At 39.3% G+C, this 23,835-nt stretch overlaps 1 protein-coding gene across 10 annotated transcripts in view; it reads left to right on the top strand.

Annotated features, from left to right (window-relative positions):
* Positions 1 to 23,835, top strand: part of KCNH7 (potassium voltage-gated channel subfamily H member 7) — a 343,414-nt gene that overhangs the window by 226,910 nt on the left and 92,669 nt on the right. For 4 of the 10 annotated variants that reach the window (XM_075117888.1, XM_075117892.1, XM_075117885.1 and 1 more), the window contains 4 exons: positions 6,710 to 7,138; positions 14,920 to 14,940; positions 15,459 to 15,482; positions 18,843 to 19,057. In XM_075117888.1, coding sequence (XP_074973989.1) covers positions 6,710 to 7,138; positions 14,920 to 14,940; positions 15,459 to 15,482; positions 18,843 to 19,057 — 689 coding nt within the window. The remainder of the gene's footprint in view (positions 1 to 6,709; positions 7,139 to 14,919; positions 14,941 to 15,458; positions 15,483 to 18,842; positions 19,058 to 23,835) is intronic. The other 6 variants (XM_048868489.2, XM_075117890.1, XM_075117887.1 and 3 more) reach the window with 3 other exon arrangements.

Raw genomic sequence — 23,835 nt, 5'->3', positions numbered from 1 at the left:
AGGGAACAATATAATAAAATCTGGATAGACAGGTAGAGAGATAAAATAAATATATATGTTTATAAACACATAAACATATAAGTGCTTATTAATGTCATACACATAAAGTGCCCTCTGTAGTTTGTCAATGTGTTAAGACAGCCGGAGAGATAAAATAATATTCCCACATGCATGGAGGAATAAACAAGGCAGTCATTGTCCCAGAAACATGGGAGCTGCAGAAGAATTTAAAGTGGAATAAAAGTTCAACTTAAAATTTATCAGAAAATGGGAAGTAAAGTAACCAAACTGTCAGGTCCAAGTTAGGGGGTCCTTTATCTTGCTCCAGCTTCCAATCTGGTACCTGAAGATGCTTTCTTCTTCCTGTAAGGAAGGAGAGAAAAACAAAGCAAGCAGAGGAGATAATTAGGGGACCAAGAAAATGACTCACGTGTTACATGCCTCTATGTTTGAGTGTGTGAAGAAATAAGAGGTGGGAAAAACATAGAGGTGATCATAACTATCATGCCTTATTCTCAGGTCTGATAATCCCAGGGAAGCCAGAGGCATGCAGTGCATTTAAACACCTGCTATTACTTTGGCCATGGGGTCAGTGTTTGGGATTTTATTCCTGAAAAGAAATTGGTTCCTTTTGATTCTGAGTCTGATGACAAAACCCCTGTGCACTTTGTTGTATGAGTGGTTAACTGTTTTCTTCCAGCCTGAAAGCAGGCGTTCAACAATAGCTGCCTCTGCATTTCCAATAACCTGCATTTTGGAATGATTCCCTGCATGCAGTTATCAGTCCATCACTAAAGAGCAGACCCTCTGCTGCTCTCACAAATAGATCACTTGGCTCAGCTTCAGGGAAAGTCTGAGAAGACCTGCATTATTGAGTAAATTCATGGTCTGGATAGTCAGTCAGGGATGCTTGTCAGGGAACTGTCTAGCCTGACTATTACTTTCATCAGCACTTCCTGAAGTACTGGAAAGCAGGACAAATTCTGAAGTGTGATTGTAAGAGCTGGTGAACAAATCCAGCTGTGGACAATGCAGTAACTATCACATCCTTTTTCTACAGATCCTGTCTACTTATAAGGGGGCAGTTATTGTGATTAGATAGAAGCCAGGCAAGCTGTTTTCTTTGCTCTGACATAACATCCAAACTTATACAGCCAGATCAGTCATTCACTCTGATCTACTTAGCACAAGTTTGGTCACAGATGATGCCACACTATTGTCACCTGACAACACCTGGACATGGGCACCCCATGGGCAGCTGCAGTATGGTTTAGGGCTCTCCAGACTGGGAGAAGCTCTCATGTTTGATCTTTGTTGTGCAAAGGAGGCATTTTGGCTCCTTGAGGGATCTGTCTAATATTACTGGAGTGAGTAATCTAGGAAAGAAGGCTTCGGAGGAAGAAACACCAGGTGAAGTCCAGGCAAGTAGAGAGAGGTTCACACTTCCTTCCCAGATAGGCACTTTTATTAAAGCCTCAGAAATCACGTTTACAGGTCTGTGTATTAGAGAGTGACTAAAAGGAAACAAAGGGGGCATAGCTGCCAGACACATCATGTAACCTGGCTAAATACCTGTGATGGGAGCTGATGCTGCCTCCCAACACATATTGGTTGTGGATGCCCTTTTGGAGAATAGACTGTTAGGGTAAGAGATCAGGAAGCCACTATGTGCTGAGAAATACTAAACAGAGAGAGTGAGTTAACGTAGAGCTTTCTGCATCTACCAGAAATCCCAGTGCCTTCAGCAAGTGTACTGAAATTGAGATAAAAAGAAAAGGAGTACTTGTGGTACCTTAGAGACTAACCAATTTATTTGAGCATGAGCTTTTGTGAGCTACAGCTCACTTCATCGGATGCATTCAGTGGAAAATACAGTTGGGAGATTTAAGCTTTCGTGAGCTACAGCTCACTTCACCTCCCCACTGTATTTTCCACTGAATGCATCCAATGAAGTGAGCTGTAGCTCACAAAAGCTTATGCTCAAATAAATTGGTTAGTCTCTAAGGTGCCACAAGTACTCCTTTTCTTTTTGCAAATACAGACTAACACGGCTGCTTCTCTGAAACCTGAAATTGAGATAGTTAGCCTTAGGCACATCTCTGACTCTGCTGCAGTGAAGATGTTGTGTAAGCAAATACGCATTTCTGCAGCTGAAGTATTTAGGAGATATAGAACTGGTGCCATCACCATTGTAAAGACCCCTGGGGCAGTACCCAGGCCAAACGCCATTACCTTCCATTGATACAGAACTGTAACATAGTACAGGCTTAGGAATTTCTTGTCATTTAGGTGCATGGGGTTACCATGGAAACCCTATTCAGATAATTTTTTGCTGGAATGTCCGTCTTAAAAACAGTAACTTACACCTTTGAGACTATCCATGAGAAGCATCTGGAAAGTCATAAAATGATGTAGGAGAAGTAATTTTAAAACCTGGCGCTAACACTATTACTTAGTGACATGAAAACAGCTTTTCCAGCTGCCCCTACATCTTTCCAGTCAGCACCACTCCTAAGGCCTGAGACTGTTGGCTTTCTATAGTTTCCTATCAATGGCCCAGGAAGTCTATATCTCTCTAAGCCTATTTAACCCTTTGCACAGAATCACAACTGGAATGCAATTTTAACCACTGTCAGGTCAGATAGCTGAAGGTTCAGCCTTTTCCGGATCTGAATACAGTGTTGTACCGCACTCTGTCTGCTATAACTCTGCTTCTTAGGCATGTTTGAAAATTCCAAATTAAATTAGGGTTCTCCACGAGTTGTGGGAGCTTTTTTCATGATGCTTCAACACAGGACTAAGGAAGATAGAAGGCTTCCCTACATGTTGACCTAGAGTCCATCTTTTCCTCTAATGAAGAAGAGGTTCCTCACCAATAATTATCCAGCCCATTCCAAGCACTCTGTGGACAATTAAGGTCTGGTATGAGGAAGCTTGGAAGCATGAGAAATTTCTACCATCAAGCATTAGAGAGCTGCATGCAGATCTCTGAGGCTGAAGCCCGGAGCAGCCTTTGATGAAATTTCCCAGGCACCAATGGGAGATCACCCAGAAAGGAAGGGTATGCAGGAGCAGAGAAAATTGTGCTGTGATAGAAAGCCTTAATAGGAGAGGAGGGGACAGGCTGCATTACCTACCATGATTCAGTTCCAATGTTCCCACTGAAGTCCTGTTGTAGGAGCCCCTGGGGAACGAGGTCTGAAGGGAAAAGATCACTATGAGGTCTTTTACGTCCACACAGGCACTTTTGTCGGTGAAAGTTTTGATGGTCGTGGGGGGTGTGTGTGTTTTTTTCACTATGTACTGAGAAACACTAAACAGAGAGAGAGAGAGTTAAGGTAGACAAAAGTGCCAGTGTAGACATAGCCTAAGCAAACTTACCTCAGTCAACATACGTATCTGCCAAGGTTCCTTCCCCACTCTGAACTCTAGGGTACAGATGTGGGGACCTGCATGAAAACCTCCTAAGCTTATTTTTACCAGCTTAGGTTAAAAGTTCCCCAAGGTACAAAATTATTTTACTCTTCGATTTCCACTGCCACCACCAAACTTGATCTGGGTTTACTGGGAAAACGTAGTGTGGACACGTCTTTCCCCCCCCAAAATCCTCCCAACCCTTGCACCCCACTTCCTGGGGAAGGTTTGGTAAAAATCCTCACCAATTTGCATAGGTGACCACAGACCCAAACCCTTGGATCTTAGAACAATGAAAAAGCATTCAGTTTTCTTACAAGAAGACTTTTAATAGAAGTAAAGGAATCACCTCTGTAAAATCAGGATGGTAGATACCTTACAGGGTAATTAGATTCAAAACATAGAGAATCCCTCTAGGCAAAACCTTAAGTTACAAAAAAGACACACAGACAGGAATAGTCATTCTATTCAGCACAGCCATCTCCTTTCTCAGCCATTTAAAGAAATCATAATCTAACACATACCTAGCTAGATTACTTACTAAAAGTTCTAAGACTCCATTCCTGTTCTGTCCCCGTCAAAAGCAGCATACAGACAGACACAGACCCTTTGTTTTTCTCCCTCCTCCCAGCTTTTGAAAGTATCTTGTCTCCTCATTGGTCATTTTGGTCAGGTGCCAGCAAGGTTATCTTTAGCTTCTTAACCCTTCACAGGTAAGGGGATTTTTCCTCTGGCCAGGAGGGATTTTAAAGGGGTTTACCCTTCCCTTTATATTTATGACAGTGTCTAAAACAGGGGCTTCCTGCTTTACAAAAACTGATCCTGTAGTCTTTTTGTAGAGAAAACTCCCATTAACACTTTTGTCTATATTGGGACTTTTGGCCTGGGGCCATGAATGTTTGCATCAGGCTATGTTATATTATTGAACTAAGTGAGACTGTGCTGTGCAACTCAGACAAATTGTGGATGGTCTTTCTGCTAGCTTCAGCTACAGTATTGCAGAAGGGATCTGACTTTTTTTTTATAATGAACATTCAGCACATTATAAGGCTCATTGTCCATACTGTGAACATGAGCCACAATCCTCCCATTTTAAAGGATATTCTAGTTAAAAAGCAGAAAATGGGGACATTGTTATAGAATTTATTTCAGTTTAAAAAAAGAATAACAAAGAGATATTCATATGGGTTTTCTATTTCATGCCTGAAAGTCTTAGCAATGGGCAAAATTCTCACTGTGTATTCTTTCCAGCTGAACTACAGTTAGACAGCTAAATCGGTAATGCAGTCTAACATGGTCATATTAACTTGGTGAAGCAGAAAAGACCATCTGCACCACCATGAATATGACTAAAATAGAGCACGCCAGCAAAAAGCCTTTAACAATATCTGAGGCAAGAAAATCTTATGAATGGTATTTTAAAGGAGTACAATGTAATTGATGAAAAAAGTATTATAGTAATTGTTTGACCTTCAATGTAATAAGCCTGCAAAAGTGATCTATAAACTGCTTTGTAACTCAATTTCATGTGCATTAAAAACCATATAAAATGATTTTTATGTACTTCACTAATATTTAACTGTGGGCAATTTACTCAAGTATTCATAATTTGTTAGGGAAAATATATAAGAAAGGTTTCAAAATAGCTCCCAAGATGTACTGTTATTGAATCCTGATTGCACAGATTGAAAATTGGCATCTCCATCAACTGTCCACATCACGTTTCTCTCTTGATTTGCGTAATGGAGATTTTTGTGTGTACAGTACACTGTATAGGAATGGAGGTTTTCAGGTAAATCTCTCATACATTTATTTAGTATTAAAAATCAGAAATTAAATATTGACTATATAGTACTTTAGTTTTCAAAATTAAATAGGCTAAGCTGTGCTATCATTTGCTATTGTGCATATGCTTCCGCGAAAGACATACTATTTCAAAACATTTCAGAATTCTGTCTTTTGATGAGTCAAAGCATGAGCAGATTAATCTCAGTGCTATAGATTAATAAAAATTAACTAGCAACAAACAAACACTGCTAATCAGAACGGACTGAAAACAACCAAAAAGCAATCCATACCCCAATGGAGTTTTTACCCCCAAAAGGGAGAAAAGTGTCAGAGATGCCATGACATCCACTAGGAATTTCACTATTGCTATTGATTTAATTGAGGAGGTGCTCAAATACTAGGGTAATGGGTAGCACTATAAAATCCTAAGAGAGAAATATAGATTAATATTAATCACGATGCTTATTCAATGAAATGTGGCATTTTTCATCACTTTAATTATTTGATGATGGTTTTTACATTATTCAACTAGCTTTAATGGTAATTTCTGTTACTGTATTCGTTGTATGTCAAAGGCATCAGAGCTTCCATTTGTTAGTTTGGTTACATTTACTTGAAGAATTTCTGTTGTTTGTTTGGGTTTTTTTGCAATTCCCCATCCCCACTCCTTGCCCACCTTTTCTTTAATTACTCCATTTTGTGTACTTCCTCTGCTACTTGTATTTCTTATTATGGTGCATCATTATCCATTCATCATCATACAACCCCCCTTGAGATGCAATATGTTATGCTTAGTTATGTACACCCAGGCAAATGAACTGAAGGTATTTATGCTGAATGGGTGTAACTGAGGGTAAAATTTGGCTCTTTTCCTTTCTATTTGTAAATGTCTAGAGAAAAAATAAACAATTTAAATGTACAAACATGAAATATGTGTCGGACTGGGATCATGGTAAAACTGAAACTTAACTTTAGTTTTCCTGTCTGGAGAATTAGGATGTGTAAGTTTCCAATTTAAGTTATAGAGTAAATAAATGGATTTCAGTGAAATAGCAAAGATACATTTTTAAGTGTATGAAATTTAGCTGACAATAAAAAACACAAATATGTATTTAAGGACATGGTTGCCTAGTAATGTGGCAACTACATGTTATATCATGACTTTCATGATTTCATAGATTTTTAAAGCCAAAAGGAACCATTAGGTAAATCTAGTCTGACCCTTTGTAAAACACAGGCTATCATATATCACCCTTGAACTGAGCTCAAAAGCTTGTCTTCAACTGAGGCATAAACCTGTCTAAAGATAACTAAAGCAATATCACTTGTATATAATATTTCTTAGTTGTGCATTCTGTTGCTAAAGAGCACACCCCATTAGATCTGTGTTAACAGATTACTTATGACTGGTGCTTCTATACACTTTCTGGCATTTTGAAAGACCAAAAATTTTTATCACAAGTAACTAATTTTAGTTATTAATCTTTCTTATTTAATTTATATCTAGGCAAACTTTTCGGATTCAAGTTACCTGGACTGAGACTCTTAACATACAGAAAGCAGTCCTTACCACAGGAAGACCCTGATGCAGTTGTAGTAGATTCATCTAAGCACAGTGATGACTCAGTGGCTATGAAGCGCTTTAAATCCCCCACAAAAGAAAGCTGTAGCCCTTCTGAAGTGGATGACACAAAAGCACTGATACAGCCCAGCAGATGTTCTCCTTTGGTTAATATATCAGGACCTCTTGACCATTCGTCACCTAAACGGCAATGGGACCAACTTTACCCAGACACGCTGCAGACAAGTACACCACTAACTCATTCCAGATCAAAGGAAAGCATGTGTAGTATAAGGAGAGCATCTTCAGTACATGATATAGAAGGATTTAACGTCCACCCCAAAAACGTTTTTAGGGATCGTCATGCAAGTGAAGGTAGGGTTGAAAATTAATAAATATTCTGTGATGTATCTGAAGAGGGATTGTTGCACTGTTTTTAAGTTATCACTACTTCTTAAAACTTATAAGAGATTTTACAAATTTCATTAAAAATGATACTAAGAAAACAGTAAGGGTTCAGTCTTCTCACCCATATGTATGTTGAGTTAATACCTTTCTCCTGGAGTGGTAGCTTACATCTTAGTTCTTAATGGGATTATGGCAAAATCAGAGTCAGTGGTTGTAAAATTGCTGTAAACGTTTACAAGCCAGGAAATGACCAAGGTAAAATTGCTAGTTCTGCCCCTTTTGGTCACATGCACTACAATATGGTCTTTAATTATATTAAATGCTATTTTTCAGATAATGCAGTATTATATCATGCAATTTTTGTTACAATCCTTGACACATGTATAGTATTCTCACTGTCATAATAGTCCAGTGGTGGCGGGGGGGGTTTACTGACACTGGTACAAGTCAGCAATAACTCCATTGAAATCTGTGGAGCTACACCAGTGTAAAACTGGAGTAAATGAGACATGAATCAGGACCTTTAACTTTTCATACTATTCATGTTCCCTTCCAACCAGAAGAATTTCCCATAGGCCTTTCCTCCTGTTCTCCCGAGTTAGTCACTCCTCGTCACTCAATGAGTTTCTGGGGAATGGGCTCTATGGTTTCCAGTTCCAGGAGAGAGGAAGCTTGGGAGACCTGGAGCCAGAAGATCTTGGAGAAACAGAAGTTTGGGGGCCCTGGGAGCTAGGGAAAATAGAAAATATGTTTGCATTGAAAACACTAAGACCCATGCATAAAGTTTTCAATGACACTGACATTCTTATGCATTGGTGTAAGTAGTTTTCAATTCCAGCTACTAATTTATGTGGAAACCTTTACACACTTAGCCCAGGAAGTTATGAATATCCTGGACAATGTTGTATGCAAGTGCATAAAACTTATCATGAAAATGCATTTTCAATTTCAAAGACTTCCAACTAGTCTCCTTCTCCATAACCCCAAACCTCTGCAACCTCAAGCTTCTCTGGCTCTTTTTCTTCCTCTTCTGTGAATCCTAGCAGTTCTGCAGGAAGGAAACTCTGCTTCTGTGAACCTCCTGAGAAATCAGACCTCTGAACCATTCACTGGGGTTAACAATATTAACAAAATGTTGACATTATTCCTTCTAATTACTCCTTGTGCATTAAATAAAGTCAAACAGCACTTGCCATGAATCCACAGCTATATATATATATATATAAACATCAGCTATGGAATTAGAACACAAGGCCCAGATCCACAAAGGCTCTAAGGCTTCGTGACACTGCACATTGCAACACCTAACTTTTAGACACCTAGAAAAGCATAGAAACAATGCTGTCAGCCACAAAGCCTGGGTTATGTCAAAACTGATTCCCCACTCTGGCACTTCGAGTGAAGAAGGTTGGGGACCACAAGGATTTTAAAAATGAATACTGGCCACTCCAGGCTTGTATTAAACTCCCAGGGTTACAGCTTCTCTCTGACATTGGATAGGTTGATGCTGCCACCACCCAAATGCAAAAAAATCCCTTTTGAGAACCCAGAAGTCCTTCCTGTGGGGTACCCTCAAGCCCTTTCACACACACACACACACCTCGCTCCGGGGAAGAGCTGAGAAAGAAAAACAAAGGAAATCAGCTGTTGCCACCAGCTACTTAAACAACATATGCACAAACCCCTCTTAGCACACCAAAAATCCAATCCTGTTCTTAAAAAAAATTATTAAAAACAAAAAGAAAGAAAATTCATCTGGAACTTAGGCTTTTGCTAGATTTAAAAAACCCACTTGCAAAAATAAAACATCAAGAATAACCTTCTTGAGGTCCAGTTTAAAGGTTACAAGCAAAATAAAAGCATTTGGGGTTAACACAGAGGAGTCCACAAGCCAATAAGAAATAAAAGAAATAACCCTAATCACGTCTTCCTAGACCTTTCCTGACTTACTTACCTGTCTGGAGTTTCAGATAAGCAATCTCTATGTATGATCTGATGGTTTTTCATACCTGGCTTAAAGCTTCCTATATTATAGTTCAGCCCAGTTCCTGCTCGGCGTCTCCTCTCTCCAGAGAAAAACAAAACAGACAAAGGGAAAGTTTTTTTCCCAATTTTAAAAGGTTCTTTTGGTCAGGTGCCCACTCCCTTCTTTTTATCTATGGGCTTTTTTAACCCTTTACAGGTAAAGCAAGTAGAGAACAACTACCAAAAGGGTTGTATAGCTAACTGGCTGGCTGGGTGTCCATAAAAGGAAGCTACCTCCCACTTCATTTATCATAGGTACCTATGCTCATATACAAAAAATTGGGAGAAATAGGTACTGTGCACTACAATCCAGCCAACACGAAGCCTAGGCAGGGAGTCACCTAAGCTAGCCAATGGGAGATGCAAACCAGAGGGATGTATGCTAAGCCCCACCCCTCTCTCTCAGAGTTTGGTGCCTCAGTCTGAACTTCCAGGACACACCTAGCTCTGATTACAATCCATGAGGAAATATAGGCATTTGGCTGCCTAAGTTGCATGCGGGGCCCAAAATAAAGCACGAGGAGGCAGTCCTCTCTTATAACTTTCAGCCTAGTGAATAGGATACTCACTCACTATACCTCTAGTTCAAGTCCCCCCTCTTACAGCGGGGCAGAGAGAAATTGAATAGGAATCTACCACCTCTCAGATAAGTGTCCTAACCACTGGGCTATGAGATATTTGATGTAGGGCTCCCTCAGTCTCTGCTATTGAAGTTGTTCCACTTTAATTGAATAAATAAATATTAATTGGGTCAGTGAAAGAGTTAGAATGACTCTATAGCCTAGTGATAAGGACACTCTCTGGGGCAGTAGCAAGTCTCTATTCAAATCCCTTGTCATCATTACGAGGAGAGGAAACTTGAACGGGGGTGGGGCAGGTTTCCCACAGTGGGTGAGTACTTTATCCACCAGGTTTAAGATTACAAAGGATGTCTTCCTGCTGCTGTTTGCTATGAACTTGCCTGAGAGACCTAATTCAATAGGCAGCTTCTGCGTATGCCTGTGGGATCAGGCTCCTGCGTGTGATTAGGTGGTGATAACTCCTATCTTCCCTGGTTTGTGAATCACTCAGGAGCTGAGACTGGAGATAGGCCCCTGAGGGAAGATAAGCCCCCTAGAGTGAGGCTGCAGTGCAGTGGCAAAAACATAGGTGCCTACAGGTTGGGTGGCAGCCAATTGGGGATTTTATAGATAGCAGTGGTACCTAAAAATGGGACTTAGGTGCCTAAATACCGTTGTGGATCGCACTCTAAGAACCTGAGGTTAAATCAACAGTCTTTCCAAACAGAGAATGACCATTGGGAGTTTTATGTTGGAGAACATTTAAGTCTGAAGTTCTAAGCCAATAACTGGCAAATAAGTATAGGGTTAAGGAGCAAATTCTGGTCTTATTCTGACCAGTGTAAATCCAGATCAATTCCATCTACTTCAGTGGAGAAAAGAAGTAAAGAAATATTAGAAATTCATTATTTCCTACAAAATTTTAAAAAATAATTTATTAAATGCATTGATTTCAGTTTGCTGAAATGTTCAAGTTGTCCTTCCTTTTCCATTTTTGTTCTCATGGGCTTACACTGAGCTTTGTATTTGAAAGCACCTGAAAAATTCAATGTAACTCACTCCAACCAAAACATCTTGCTGGGTTTCAGGTTACAATGCAAGCCAAGGCACAAAGATCAGTTCAGAAACTGGAGCCAAACAACTCCAAAATTAAGAATTTTAATTTTGGTTTGGCCCATTATGGAAATGTCAATCTGGATCTTAAATTCCCCAGAAGTTAAACAGGTTTTGGTTTGGACCCCAAAAAAACATTTTGGTTGTCACTTTCTATTTTGAGAGCTTTATCTGATTAAAATAATGCTCAGATGGTATTATTAATATGGTGTAAATATGTTAAATCAAGTTTGATGAAACATTTTCTTTGGTTGTGAATGATAAAAGGTTCTTGCAAAAATATTGATATAAAATAGTCCTTCACATTCTGTGGAAGAGCTAGATTTCACAGAATAACTACTTTAAAAGCATTTAAATTACAAAGCAAAAGAAATCTGAATAACCTATGTGAGACATTATAAAGTATATATATGTGCTATGGATGTTGTACCTGATCACAGTTACAAACCATGAGCCTGATTCTCCATTGTCTTGCACATTTATATCCAGGCCAAGTGCAAAATGGATATAAAACTGACCTCTTTTATGAAGGACTATAAGATCTACTGATGAAAAAGTGCTATAGAAGAGTTATTGTATTATTGTTACCATCATTCTGATTGCACTTGGCATAGATGTAAATGATGATATAAGGCACAAGTGCAACAGCTGCCCTCTTGGCCAACACACCAGGACCTCCAGAGATAAATGCATTATCTGCTATAGCTTGAGCTAGACAGTCTCTGTAGGTAGGGGCTGTGACTACTCATATCCTTTGTGAATTGGCACAGAGGGGGACCTGTAACACACACTCACCAGAGGATTACACACAGAGAATCAGGTCCTATAACTTTATACAGTACATGTGGATGTTAAATATGTGCTGTAGAACACTTCCAACAGCAGGATGAGTTACAAATTTGTATTAGCAATACAACAATACAGCAACCATCTCTGGTGCCATCTATTGGGAAACTTATTAGAAAGTAGCAACTTATGCTGTAAGGATTTTTTAAATTTTTAGCCAGTGAGTCAAAATCCTACTCACCTTATTCACACAAATAAGGCAAGCAGGATTTGACCCAACATATTTTTTTCATGGCACCCAATCCAGCTGTTTTAGCCCTTACTGCATGTACTGGAGCTGGAGCATATAAATCCTAAATAAAGGTCATCTGCAATCATAGAAGGACAAATTCTGTGGTCCTAATCAAGCAAAATGTCTGGCCCAAGGAAGGCACAAAGCATAGGCTAATACATTTCTTTTCACTATTCTATGTGTTTCTAGATCCTTAATAATTAGGAATTTTACACAGAAGTCCTGACTGAAATTGAAATGTAGCCTTCAGATTTAAAATATTTTTACATTTCCTCAGTCTGAAAAAATATGAATGGAGCCTGTTTAAGAGGATTCAAACAGAAGTAGAATAAGGTAATTTAGTTTGCTGGTAACTGCACTAATTCAGCTGGGTTCAGATTTTCTTACCACAGAAGGCAAGGGTCATTGAGAGTATCAATGATTTCATGTGGTCCAGCTACCTATCAAAAATATTGAAGCTGTAATTGTCAGCTTGTTTTAAAATGCAGCTCTGTGCTAAAAGGTGACTCAGTAAAAATGGCAGTGTGGCTTTCCAAATTCAGTTGTGTGTGTTTCATTGGTTTCCATATCAGATTTACTCTGTTTGAAAGTATAAAAATAAAAAGCCAGGGAGAGCCTACATTATCTACCTGCCCTGTGCTCCAGGCGCACGGTGGGTTTTTTACACTTCAAACACCAGCACCAGTATTACAACTTCTGGAGGCGATTTAGGCTTCAGCTACACCTAGGCAACCTGAGTGGCTTCAGATCATGCCCTCCGTAACACCTGTGCAATGCACCAAAGGCTGAAGGGGTTTTGAATAGGTGTTGCTGAGATCCCAATTTAGCCTGCAGAATCTGTATCACTTTTGAGGAGGCACGAGACAGAAAGATTCCAGGCAGCTGGTAGCTAGAAATAAAATGGGCCTAGTCCTTAGGTATGCCACATCCCTGTTTGGCATGGCTAAGGAAAGATGTATACTGCCTTTGTGCTCTCTAAGTCATCCCGGTTCCTAACAGCCCACTAGGAGCCAGGTATGCCATCTATAACCAGGGGACAAAAGCAGGTTGTGCAGAGTCAGCTCCTTTCCAGGTGCCTGGCTTGGCAGTTTCCCAGCCCCATTGACCTGATCCAAAGCCCAAGGAAGTCAGTAGAAATATTTCCATTCCCTTTAATGGACTTGGATTAGGTCCTATGGGCCACATTTTAAAAAATATTTGTAGGCACCTAAAGATTGTACATGGGCACCTAGACACCTAAAGATGTACATGGGCACCAGATCTATGAAGGGATTTAGGCATTGTGATGCTGAGCATCACAGTGCCTAGCTTTTAGGTATCTAGAAAATCACAGGAACAACAGTGTAATGCACAAGGCTGAGTTAGGTGCCTAGGCTCCTAGTGGGATTTTCAGAACCACCTAGCTGATAAACTCCCACTGAAAGCAATGGGAGTTAAGGTGGGATTCACAAGGGGTACTTAGGTGCTACAATACACCGCACCCCTGAGGAAGGTGCCAAGCTCCTGTACAATCAAGGGGAGAATTAGGTGCCTAAGAATAGGATTCACAAAAGCCCAAAATGCTGATCAGGGAACTGCCCAAACTAGCCAAAAGGAAATGCTGAGAAGAAAGATGTGGTCTAACCCCCACCACTCAAAGTTACTTAAGTGCAGGCCAGAGGGAGGCCCATGTCACCATTTGGGATTCAGTCTTGGACCCTCTCTTGGAGTTAGGCATCTAAGCTAGGTCAGCCCTTTCTCAAGAAAAGAGGAGGAGGAGCTGTTGCCCTCTTGCACAAAGTCCAGTGGTTAGAGCAGTCACTCAGGACATGGAAAACTCAGGTTCAATTCCCCTTGTGTCTGATTTGGAGCAGGGACTTGGATTTGGGTTTCCCACCTTTCAGGAGCATTCCCTAACCACTGGGCTATGGGGTAGGTCTCTCTCTCTCTCCTGAAGAAGCTGTTGTTGCTGTTGAAGAAGTTCAAGAAGTTGAAGCTGTTCCAATGTGTATAAATAATTAAACATTCATTGGAGCAGGAGGCATTGGAACCTGAATCTCTCACATCCCACATGAATGTCCTAACCAGTGGGCTAGAAGTTATAAAGGGGTGGGATGGAGGGGGCACAGGGTGGAGGGGGGGCAGGGAAGAAGAGAAGCACAAGGACAGCCACCGCCTCTGGCTGTTTTGTGCGGATTTAGGCATGCCTGAGCATACCTACTCTATCGGGCCCAAGAGGCCATTTGTGAATCCTGCTGGGGCTTAGGCATGAATGAGGTGCCTAGACATTTAGTGCCGTCAGGACTGAGATAGCTGTTAGCCTGTCCATCTGCCAAAATGTAGGTGCCTCAGGAACTTTAATGGTGGGTGTCTAGAGATTTTAGGCACCTGTAGGGTTAGGCAGCCACTGGGATTTCATGAATGCTGGTGGTACCTAAATGTTGGATTTAGGAGCCAAAAGAGGCAGTTGGATGCCTATTTCCCCCTTGTGAATCCCACCCTCTGTGCCTATCTGCATCTGTAGGTGCCTAAAACAACCTTTACAAACCTTTGCAAATCTGGCCTCATGGTGTTTATTTAATTAAAATTTACCATTTTGCCACTTCTTGGAAGGATAGCTTTTTTCTTCAAAAAGGATCAATTGGAGGATCAATCTCAAAATCAGCATATTGTGGAGGAAATGTATTGAAATTTTGCTACTCAGGGAAGGCATATGGTGGAGATTTTTCACTGCTGTAAATTGTCATAGGTCCATTATGGAGTTATGATAGTTTACAACAGCAGAGGATCTACCACGTGAGTTTTAAAAGTTGTTGAACATAATCACTTAATTATCAAAATGATTTCATCTTAATTGGAAGTCAAATTGATTGAAAAATATAGTAATTCCAGTCAAATATATATTTTAACCAATGTATTGTGCATTCTCTGATGTAGATTTTAGTTTTCTTCTTTTCTCTTCTCTCCTTTATTCTTATTATGCTGAAAACCAGACAATGGTCGCAATGTCAAAGGTAATGTATGAGTATAAAAGGTACCACCCAGTTCTTCAGCTGCCACACTCCTTGGCATGTTAACTTGCCTGCTGTATGAAATGTACAAATGCAACATTCTCATGCTGACCTCTATAGGGCCAGGTGCATTACTGAAATTATCTTTGTTTTAGTTTGTTGGAGACATAATTAGTCCCTCAGCTATAGCCACTACATTAGCTATCACTCCTTGGAAGAAGTGAAGGAATGGTTAAATATTAATTATGCTCGTTCTTCTTAAATGTTTGTTAACAAAAAGAGAGAAAGAGAGATTACCTAATTCAGCGCTGCAGTTCTTATACAGGCAAAACTGTTATTGAAGCCACTGGGAATTTTGTCTATGAAATGACTGTAGAATTGGATCCTTAGTGAACAATCAATAGTTAGGAGGCATTTAGTTCTATTTCAGTTACCATCTTACAAGTAAAGAACATTAAATAATAATCAGGACCCATGTGGCAGTCTCTTCATTTATTCCTCTTTTGTCTCCTTAAAACTAGTTTCACGCTCCTGGATGGCAGGGGGTATGGTTTCAAGCTTACTGTAGTATTCAAATGGGCATGCATGAACTTCATTGCCAATTTCACATTGAAATAACTCTTAATCATGTACACTAGTATTCAGAAATCATTTCTATTCACCAGAACAATGACAGGAAAAGGTGGCTGAGCTGTGCCTTGTATATACCATTTGGATTTAATTCCATAGCTCCTTCTTCTGCTTCTGGAAAACACTTCTTCCACAATGCATCAGAAAACTGAATTCTGCAACAGAAAACAGAAAACTGCAATAATTTTTTGACTAGCTAAATTTGTAGCTAAATTGTAGCTAAATTTGGGGACTGTTTGGTTCATGATTTCATGCATGCTGCAAAAGTGTGTGTACCTGGTAAAATGTCTCCTTACTAAACTGCATGCAGTGCATGAGCTAAACTTTGTAAGCAATTCATCACCAGTGGACTATGAAGTCACTACATTTGCTTCTTGTGTATGTCAGCAGAATTTTAAATATAGTGCAATGTCTTTTTTCTGTAAATCAAGTTTTGTAAGTGAATTTACTGCTAGTGAAAGATGATGGATTGACATCACAGGAGAGTGAAGTCCTCAATTAATCTACAGAACAGGTACAGCACAAGCCGTGACAGTGCAACACTGCCCCACCAACGTGCCTCACATCTGATCTAGAGGGATTTCGTTTGGGGCAAAGGGAGGGATATTTCATTTCCCATGTTTATTCAATCCCTGGTCTCTCTGCTGAAACTGTCAAGAAGGGGCCAATTAGCGTCAGTGGCGGTGGTATTTTGTTTTGGTTTTTTTTCTTTTGTTTTTTCCTCTCCCTGGTACAGACATCTGTCTACTAGGAAATGAATCCAGAGCAGCTCACAGTTGGGAGTAATTTTCAGTCACTGCAAACCAGACATTTGGGATTAACCCAGTAATGTCCTTCAATGAAGTAACGTTATTAACTCATTGTCAAAGATATTTTAAACCTGGAAATAACTTTTTTTAAGCCAAAGGATAAAAAACAAGTGTGCTATAATACTAATGTTATAGAAAGGGAATTAATTTGCAAACTGGATACTATCAGATTAGGCCTGAATAGAGACTGGGAGTGGTTGGGTCATTATAAAACCTAAACTTAATTTCCCCAATACTAATTTCTCCCTACTGTTACTCACACCTTCTTGTCAACTGTCTGTAATGGGCCACTCTCTTACCACTTCAAAAGTTATTTTTCCTCCCTTGGTATCCAGCTGTTAATTGATTTAACTCGTTAGACTGACCTCACACTTGGTAAAGCAACCCCCCATCCTTTTATGTATTTATACCTGCTCCTGTATTTTCCCTCCAGTTATCCGATGAAGTGGGTTCTAGCCCACGAAAGCTTATGCCCAAATAAATTTGTTAGTCTCTAAGGTGCCACAAGGACTCCTCCTTGTTTTTATTAAATCTCTAGTGAATCACTAGTCAAAGAGCTAGTCAAACAAATAAAGCCATTTCTCAGAGAGGGGTAATTAATTTTATCTCTAAACTTCCTTATGGTTCTCCAGTCCCACTCCCCTCTTTAAAAAGATTACTTTGTACCAAGCACATTTTCTGGCTCTCAGACCAGTGCAGAGTGTAGAGTAATGATCAGCTGTATAGATTCAAATGCCTCTGTGCAGTATTGGAAAGAGCTACCTTTAACCGACATCCATTTCATGAAGCATCTGAGTTGCAGTTCTTTTTGAACAACTATCATGAATCTTATTAGAAGAACACAAGGCTCTGAAATGTATATGGAATATGATAGGAAGTCCTATTTCTCCCAATAATTTGTTGAGAATGACAATTGTAACAATACTTCTTGAAAATTAGTGCACTGGTATAAGAGGTTTTTCAGGAACATTCCATAATATTCACGAGTCAAATCCTAAGCCCCTTATTCAGTTGAAGTCAATAGGAGCTTTGTCTAAATAATGTCTGAGTAAAAATGCAATAAAAATCTTGGGTTTTGGTCCTTGTTGGGTGCCTAAAAACCCAAAATGAAGACCATATATTAATGAATACTTCAATTCAAAGAACAGTTCTAAAATTCTTTTAGTAGTTTTACATATGGTTTATTGGACCAAATCCATCCCAGGTATATTTCTGTTTGCTCTAGTAAAGTTGTATAATGGATGAATTTAACTCACTGTATATATTTAAAAATATTCCTTAGAACCAGTTATGAATCTAATTTTATTTAGAATCTCTATACACTGGACCAGTGCCACCTGAGACTGGAGCACTACCAAAGCGGATCAGATTATAACATTGGCTAAATGACCATATGACAAATTACATAAGTAAAGTGCAGTCTGTTGAGAATGCAGTAATAGTAAATTGGTCCTCTGTGGAGTAGACTTCAATAAACAATATGAGAATGAGATTACTGATTGAAAACTGTTTGGTACCATTTTCTCTCTATTATAATCCTGATCACATGGATGAAAAAAAATGAGATTTAGAATCTATATGCAAATAAAGACACAGCAGGCATTAAGTACCAGGATATCACAATAGATGCATCATGCTAAGGGACCTAGATGTCATAGCTAATTAATTAAACCAAGGGAATGAAGAGAGACACAGGTTATAAAATACCTTAATGAGATAAATAAATACTTGTTTTTAGTAAAATCACTTCAATTTTTTGCATGTAAAATTACTACTGCTTCTCCATCTCCACTGTAATTATTTTAAAGATGGATGTCAAATAATTTTAAACCATATCTGCACTCAATTGACTGTTGTCTAAAATACCTGAAATGATTTAATCAGCAGGATTTGGAGAAAGGGCAAATATTCAAATAATATTACTCAATTTACCAAAATATGCTCAGCTTTTATAATTTATAATTTTACAGACATAAGCAACACAGATGTGTTTAACCAGTAATAAAAAATAATCTTGTGACTTCGCTGTTCAGTGAGTCACAATGCTGAAGACTACAGCTCTTGAGCACCCAGGCAGAACTGCCATTCCTGTACAAAATCAGTTCCTGTGACCTTCTTTCACTTTTATATGTAAAGTAAGGACATTATATTTCCAACCTATATTGTGACTGGTTCAGAATTTTTAGGGATATATATACACAGCATCCATTGACATGGTTTATCCATTGACTTCATGTACAGTACCGTAGGCTGTGGACAAAGAGAATTGTGTATGCCCATCCAAAAGCAAATTTGTGCCTTATTGGCCAGTAAAAGTCCTCTTTTTATACAGACTTTTTTATTATAAACAAAATTTAGATTAACTATTTTAGGTACATATTTCTGTGGTTCATCATTTAAACATCATGGATAAAGTCTTTAGTTCTCTCCATTTGTCAAATATTAAGTATGCTTTCCAATTTTTAGGGCCTTTCAATCATATCAAGTCAAGTCTATTGGGATCCACATCGGATTCGAACCTCAACAAATATAGTACCATCAACAAAATTCCTCAGCTCACTCTGAACTTTTCAGATATCAAAAATGACAAAAAGTCTTCATCACCTCCTTCTTCAGAGAAAACAATTATTGCACCCAAGGTGAAAGATCGAACGCACAATGTAACAGAGAAGGTTACCCAGGTAGGATCTGGTTTACAATCCAATACTTTTCGTTCTCTGAATTCCTAGTCTATGTTTTAATTCTATTAAATTCATTTTTCACATTGTTTATTCTGAAACCTTGCTCATCATGAATGATTTGGATGTTTCCAAAACATTTTAAATTATTGGTGTTTGTGCTTTCTAGTTCAATTATTATCCATGCCAGGCGTAAAAGGCGTAGTTTTGTTGATGTTGCTAAGCTTCTCCTAAAATGCCCTATTATACTCCAAAGTGGTGTAAATAGTTAAAAACGTTTACTATTCACTGATGATGGGATGTAGTCTGTTATTTATAGTGTTTGGGCATTTACTTTATTGCCACCCAGTGTCCACGGTGACTCTACATTAGTGATTCCTGACAGTGCATGCTCAATCAATATGTGGCTTATTTTGTGTAGCTTCTCATTCTGTATTCCTTTTCCTCAACCAACTTTCTGAACTTCTGGCCAGTGCAAAGTACAATGTAACGGTAAATGATATGTGATTATGCTACTGCTATTGGTAGCATAATGATGCCCACTAATTTATGTTCCAGTTCCTTATCTTTTCATATTACCTTTCTCTGTGGGCCACTTTTTCTCACACACATACAAAAACAGCTGTCAAAATCAGATATGAAGGCCCTTGGACTTCATTTTTACAATTTGGACCAAAGCAAGCATTTTCTCCGTGTTTCCATCTGCATACATACAAATATATGCTGGCACCTTCTGTTTGTTAGCATCTGTGTATGCCTATGATAACTTCTGCCAGCAGTGGGGATGTGATGTGTAACTGAAGCCAAGTTGAGCACTCAGAAAATTTGGCCCATTTTTAATGACATTTGTTTTAACCTGCTGAAATATGTACACAAACCAAATCTGGCTGGTGTAGGATTAACCATACCCTAACAGCAATGTGTACAGTAGACTGAAAGTCTATAAAACTGTATCATAAACATTAATGCCTTTTATACCATAGCCTTTTGTATGTGGAGGAGTGGAGCACAATCTCAGGAAGGGGAGTGGAGAGATTTTGCCTGGAGTGGACACAATCTCACCAGAACAGGATAAATATGATTGGTCCCTTTGGTGTACATGCTCTTTCTGTGCAGAGTGGGGATTGGCCCATGATCTGGGGGAAGGAGTAGGACATCAGGAACAAGCATTCCCTGTGTTCCCTACAATCAGGGAGTACAGGAACTGTTACTGTGACGGTTTCTTTTGTCCCTCCACTCCTGTGCCTGAGCACAGGAGGTGGTCACAATTTGTCCCTAGCAAACTGATCTGCATGGTGATAGTGTGGATGAGTCTGGGTGTGTATGCATAAAATATACAGTACAGTAAAGTGGCAGGGGAGAGAGAGAGACTATATACACACAATTCACACTTTCTGTATTTAGGAAAGTATAGTGCAAGAACAGACTCTCATTGTTCTGTTCTGACATATAAGATTGTGCTGTTGTGGAGTTATCTGTTGTTGTGGAGTTATCTGAACTTAATAATTTATTGAACACAGGAAGATACTGAAGAGTCCAAATACAGAGACTACAGAGGCTGGAAAGGTCTTCATCCATTATTCAATATGATCTATACCCAGCTTGTCACTATAGGATGTGTTGCTCTCTTGCCAGACTGATGAACAGAGTAGAATACAGATAAATGGAATAAGTTTCCATTTTTAAGCCCTCAGAAGCAGCTAATGGGAACTCCAGTGAATTTTCATTGCACACTTAGGAAATCAGCCTACTTTTAGCTGGACAGTGCTAGTTAATGGCCACAAGAACGTCAGGAGTTATACTGGTTACTGGCTGGATTGAAGGATAGGGCCCTGAGAGTTAAGAAACCAGTGACAGATGAAACTCTAGAGGCCCGAAAGGTCAATATGGATCAGCATGCAAAAGTTTGGGTGTTTATTTAAAGCTTACCAGAGTTGCTTCAATCTGTAAATATCAGAAGACTTTGCTTTCTTGTGAGTTTTTCTGTGCTTGCTGCCATAAGATGGACAGGAAAACTGCTAAAACAGCCTTTCTTTTAGCGTTCAGTGACTCATAATTCCAGTCCCAGCTAAAACAGCAAGTGCAGTGGTGTGAGAATACACAAAAATCAAGTTGAGTTCAATTTTAGCTTAGGGAAGAAGCCCTGATTCATTCTTGTTTTATACCCTATCCACTTCAATTATCCAGAGTTCCAACCATTAAAAATTAACATTTTTCTTGGCCTCCTTTCTATATTCTAGGCCTGCTGAGTTGTGCTGATTTTTAGAGAAGTATTTTCAAAAATTTATATGGGGTCTGACCATAATAGGAGACACAGAGCTACAGCTGGCATGCACCACTTTGAAAATATACCACCAGAATACTTTTGAATTTTGTAGGATATAATAAATTATTGTATTTGTTTGGAGGAACAATCAAACTCTTGCATTAAAAGACTAGCAGTCATATCTCTGGTGACTCAATGAGGTTATTCTCCTGTATACCGGGTTACAGTCATATGGAACATGAGTGGAGTACAACACCAAGAAAAATTTGAAGTCTCACAAAACATAATGATACATTAGATTTCAAGCTTTAATGTTTATAGTCTACCAAAAGAGATCAGATTCAGCCTCTGCTGGTTCAAAGATACAAGTTGCATTATCTGTGCCAATGGGAGTTGCTGCACCCAAGTAGATTCTGCCCCAGTGAGCAGAGATGCTGTTACACCGCCATTCTCTGGAGGAGTAGACAGTTCCATCAGAGGCTGGCAGTTTAAATTCTCTCAGAGGCTCCATAGGAGGGCCACTAGTAGAGTCTAATGTGAGGATGGTTTGTGAATCCATATCCCCTGGCTGCCATAGTCACATCATCTTTGAAAGCAGCACAGCCCTCTTTTGTGTCTGTAATGTATCTCTTAGTGCCTTTGGAGCTCTCTGCTATTAGAGATAGTCCTGTCTCATAAAGAATCTCTACCCATTCTGCACAGACCTAAAATGGTCTTCTTAATTCTAACCTAGCCTGACATTTCATACAGCAGTGGCCCTTAAAATTTACTAGTTAAGTAAGATTTTTCAGTTTGATAACCCTCCTGTTTGCAGCTTTCAAGGTATTTTCTGTAGTAAACACTGAGAAGGACAAGTGAAATCTGCAGACACTTAGGACACACACACACACACACACACACGTTTATATACTGTGTCCTAGGTAAAACTAGGAGGATTTTAAAGAGCTATCATGCCATTATAATATATTGCACAATAGATGGCATAACTATCCATGAGGAAAAGTTTTCTTCAAATTCTACTGCACTTTTGCCCTGACAGCATGCCATTCAATGTTATTTGAAGGCTTTCCACTTTATCTGTATTCCAATCAAATTTTCAGTTGATCAGTAAGTATTAACACAATTTATAGGTCACACATCATTTCTTCACAAAACCACTCAGTCCAAGTGAAAACATGACCAGACACTTCAGATCAGTCTACAGTAGAGGTAACGGTTGGTTTTAGCTTCAAAGAAAATTATTTTCCTTCCTTTTAATATGTATTAAAAGTAACCACTTCATTGTGAGAAGTCCATTGCATCTGCTGTGACATCAGTGAAATAGGGCATACGTCATATATTCAGCAGGATTGTTTGACCTGAATATTCTTGGTACATTCAACAGCAGTCAAAGAGGCAACAGGAAATAGAAATTAGTTGTGACTTTAGCCCAGTTAATCAATCTCAAGAACCTTTTAGAGACAATCCTAAGTAAGCCTCCCTCCCTCTGGTCCTCATGCAGTGCCTGGCCAGAGCTGCAGTCCTTGCTTCCTTGTGAGTACAAGGAATGCTCTCTACATGCCAGGAAAGCTGACTAGCTGGAAGGGTTCTCCCAGCACATTCGCTTAAGGGGTGCAGCAATGTCCATGTGCCTGATGCCTACTGATGGAGTGCCAGTGTCATTGAGCTCCCTACATGCACAATGTGTCATGGAGTTCCTGTTGAGACTGTGTAGCTCTGCATTTACACCACTGCCTAATAGGCAAGACTAATATCTAAGGGCAAGATTTTCAAAGGCATTTAGGTATCTAAGATGTAGATAGGTGCCTGGTGGGATTTTCAAATGCACCTAGATTCGCATCTTTAGGCACCCAAATACCTTTGAAAATCTGACCCTATGAGATTTAGGGAAATTATTTAAGGCCACTGAAGGCAATGGAAGTCTTTCTATTGACTTCAATAGTAACAGCTACTATTATTATTTTTATTGCCCCCGTGCCTAGAGACCAGCCAGGCTAGGTCCACAATGTGCTAGATGTTGTACAAATATATAGAAAATGCCAGTCCCTAGCCCCAAACTGCTTACAGTCTCCATGGACATAGGGTCAGGCCCTAAATACTTGGCCAATGGGAGATTGCTGAAGATGAGAAGAACTGTTTATCAGCCTGCATGGAAGTATTAATGGCATAAGGAGGATCTCATGTAAGATAGCCTTCTACTTTCCATAGGCCTGATTTCTTCTTACTGCCTCTTTATACTGCTGCCATGCCAGACAGTTTCCATACTCCTCTGCCCCTTGACAGAAATATAAAATAACATATTGTCCGTCCTACTGGAGAAATAGAGATAAAATTTGTATTAGTTCTATCTTAAGATCAGTTAGTCCCTAAAATGTAATTGGATTCTTATCTTTCCCATAGTTCCCTTTAGATAGTTAACTTGTGCCTTCAACCACTGCACTTTCTTCCTTGGTCAGTCGTGAAAGATTTAATCTCTTCTGGGTCAATTTTCATATATTTTAAATTATTCAAATTA

The sequence above is a fragment of the Caretta caretta genome, chromosome 11, assembly GCF_965140235.1.
Source record: "Caretta caretta isolate rCarCar2 chromosome 11, rCarCar1.hap1, whole genome shotgun sequence".
NCBI lineage: Eukaryota > Metazoa > Chordata > Testudines > Cheloniidae > Caretta > Caretta caretta.
This window is presented reverse-complemented; position numbering and strand designations above follow the sequence as displayed.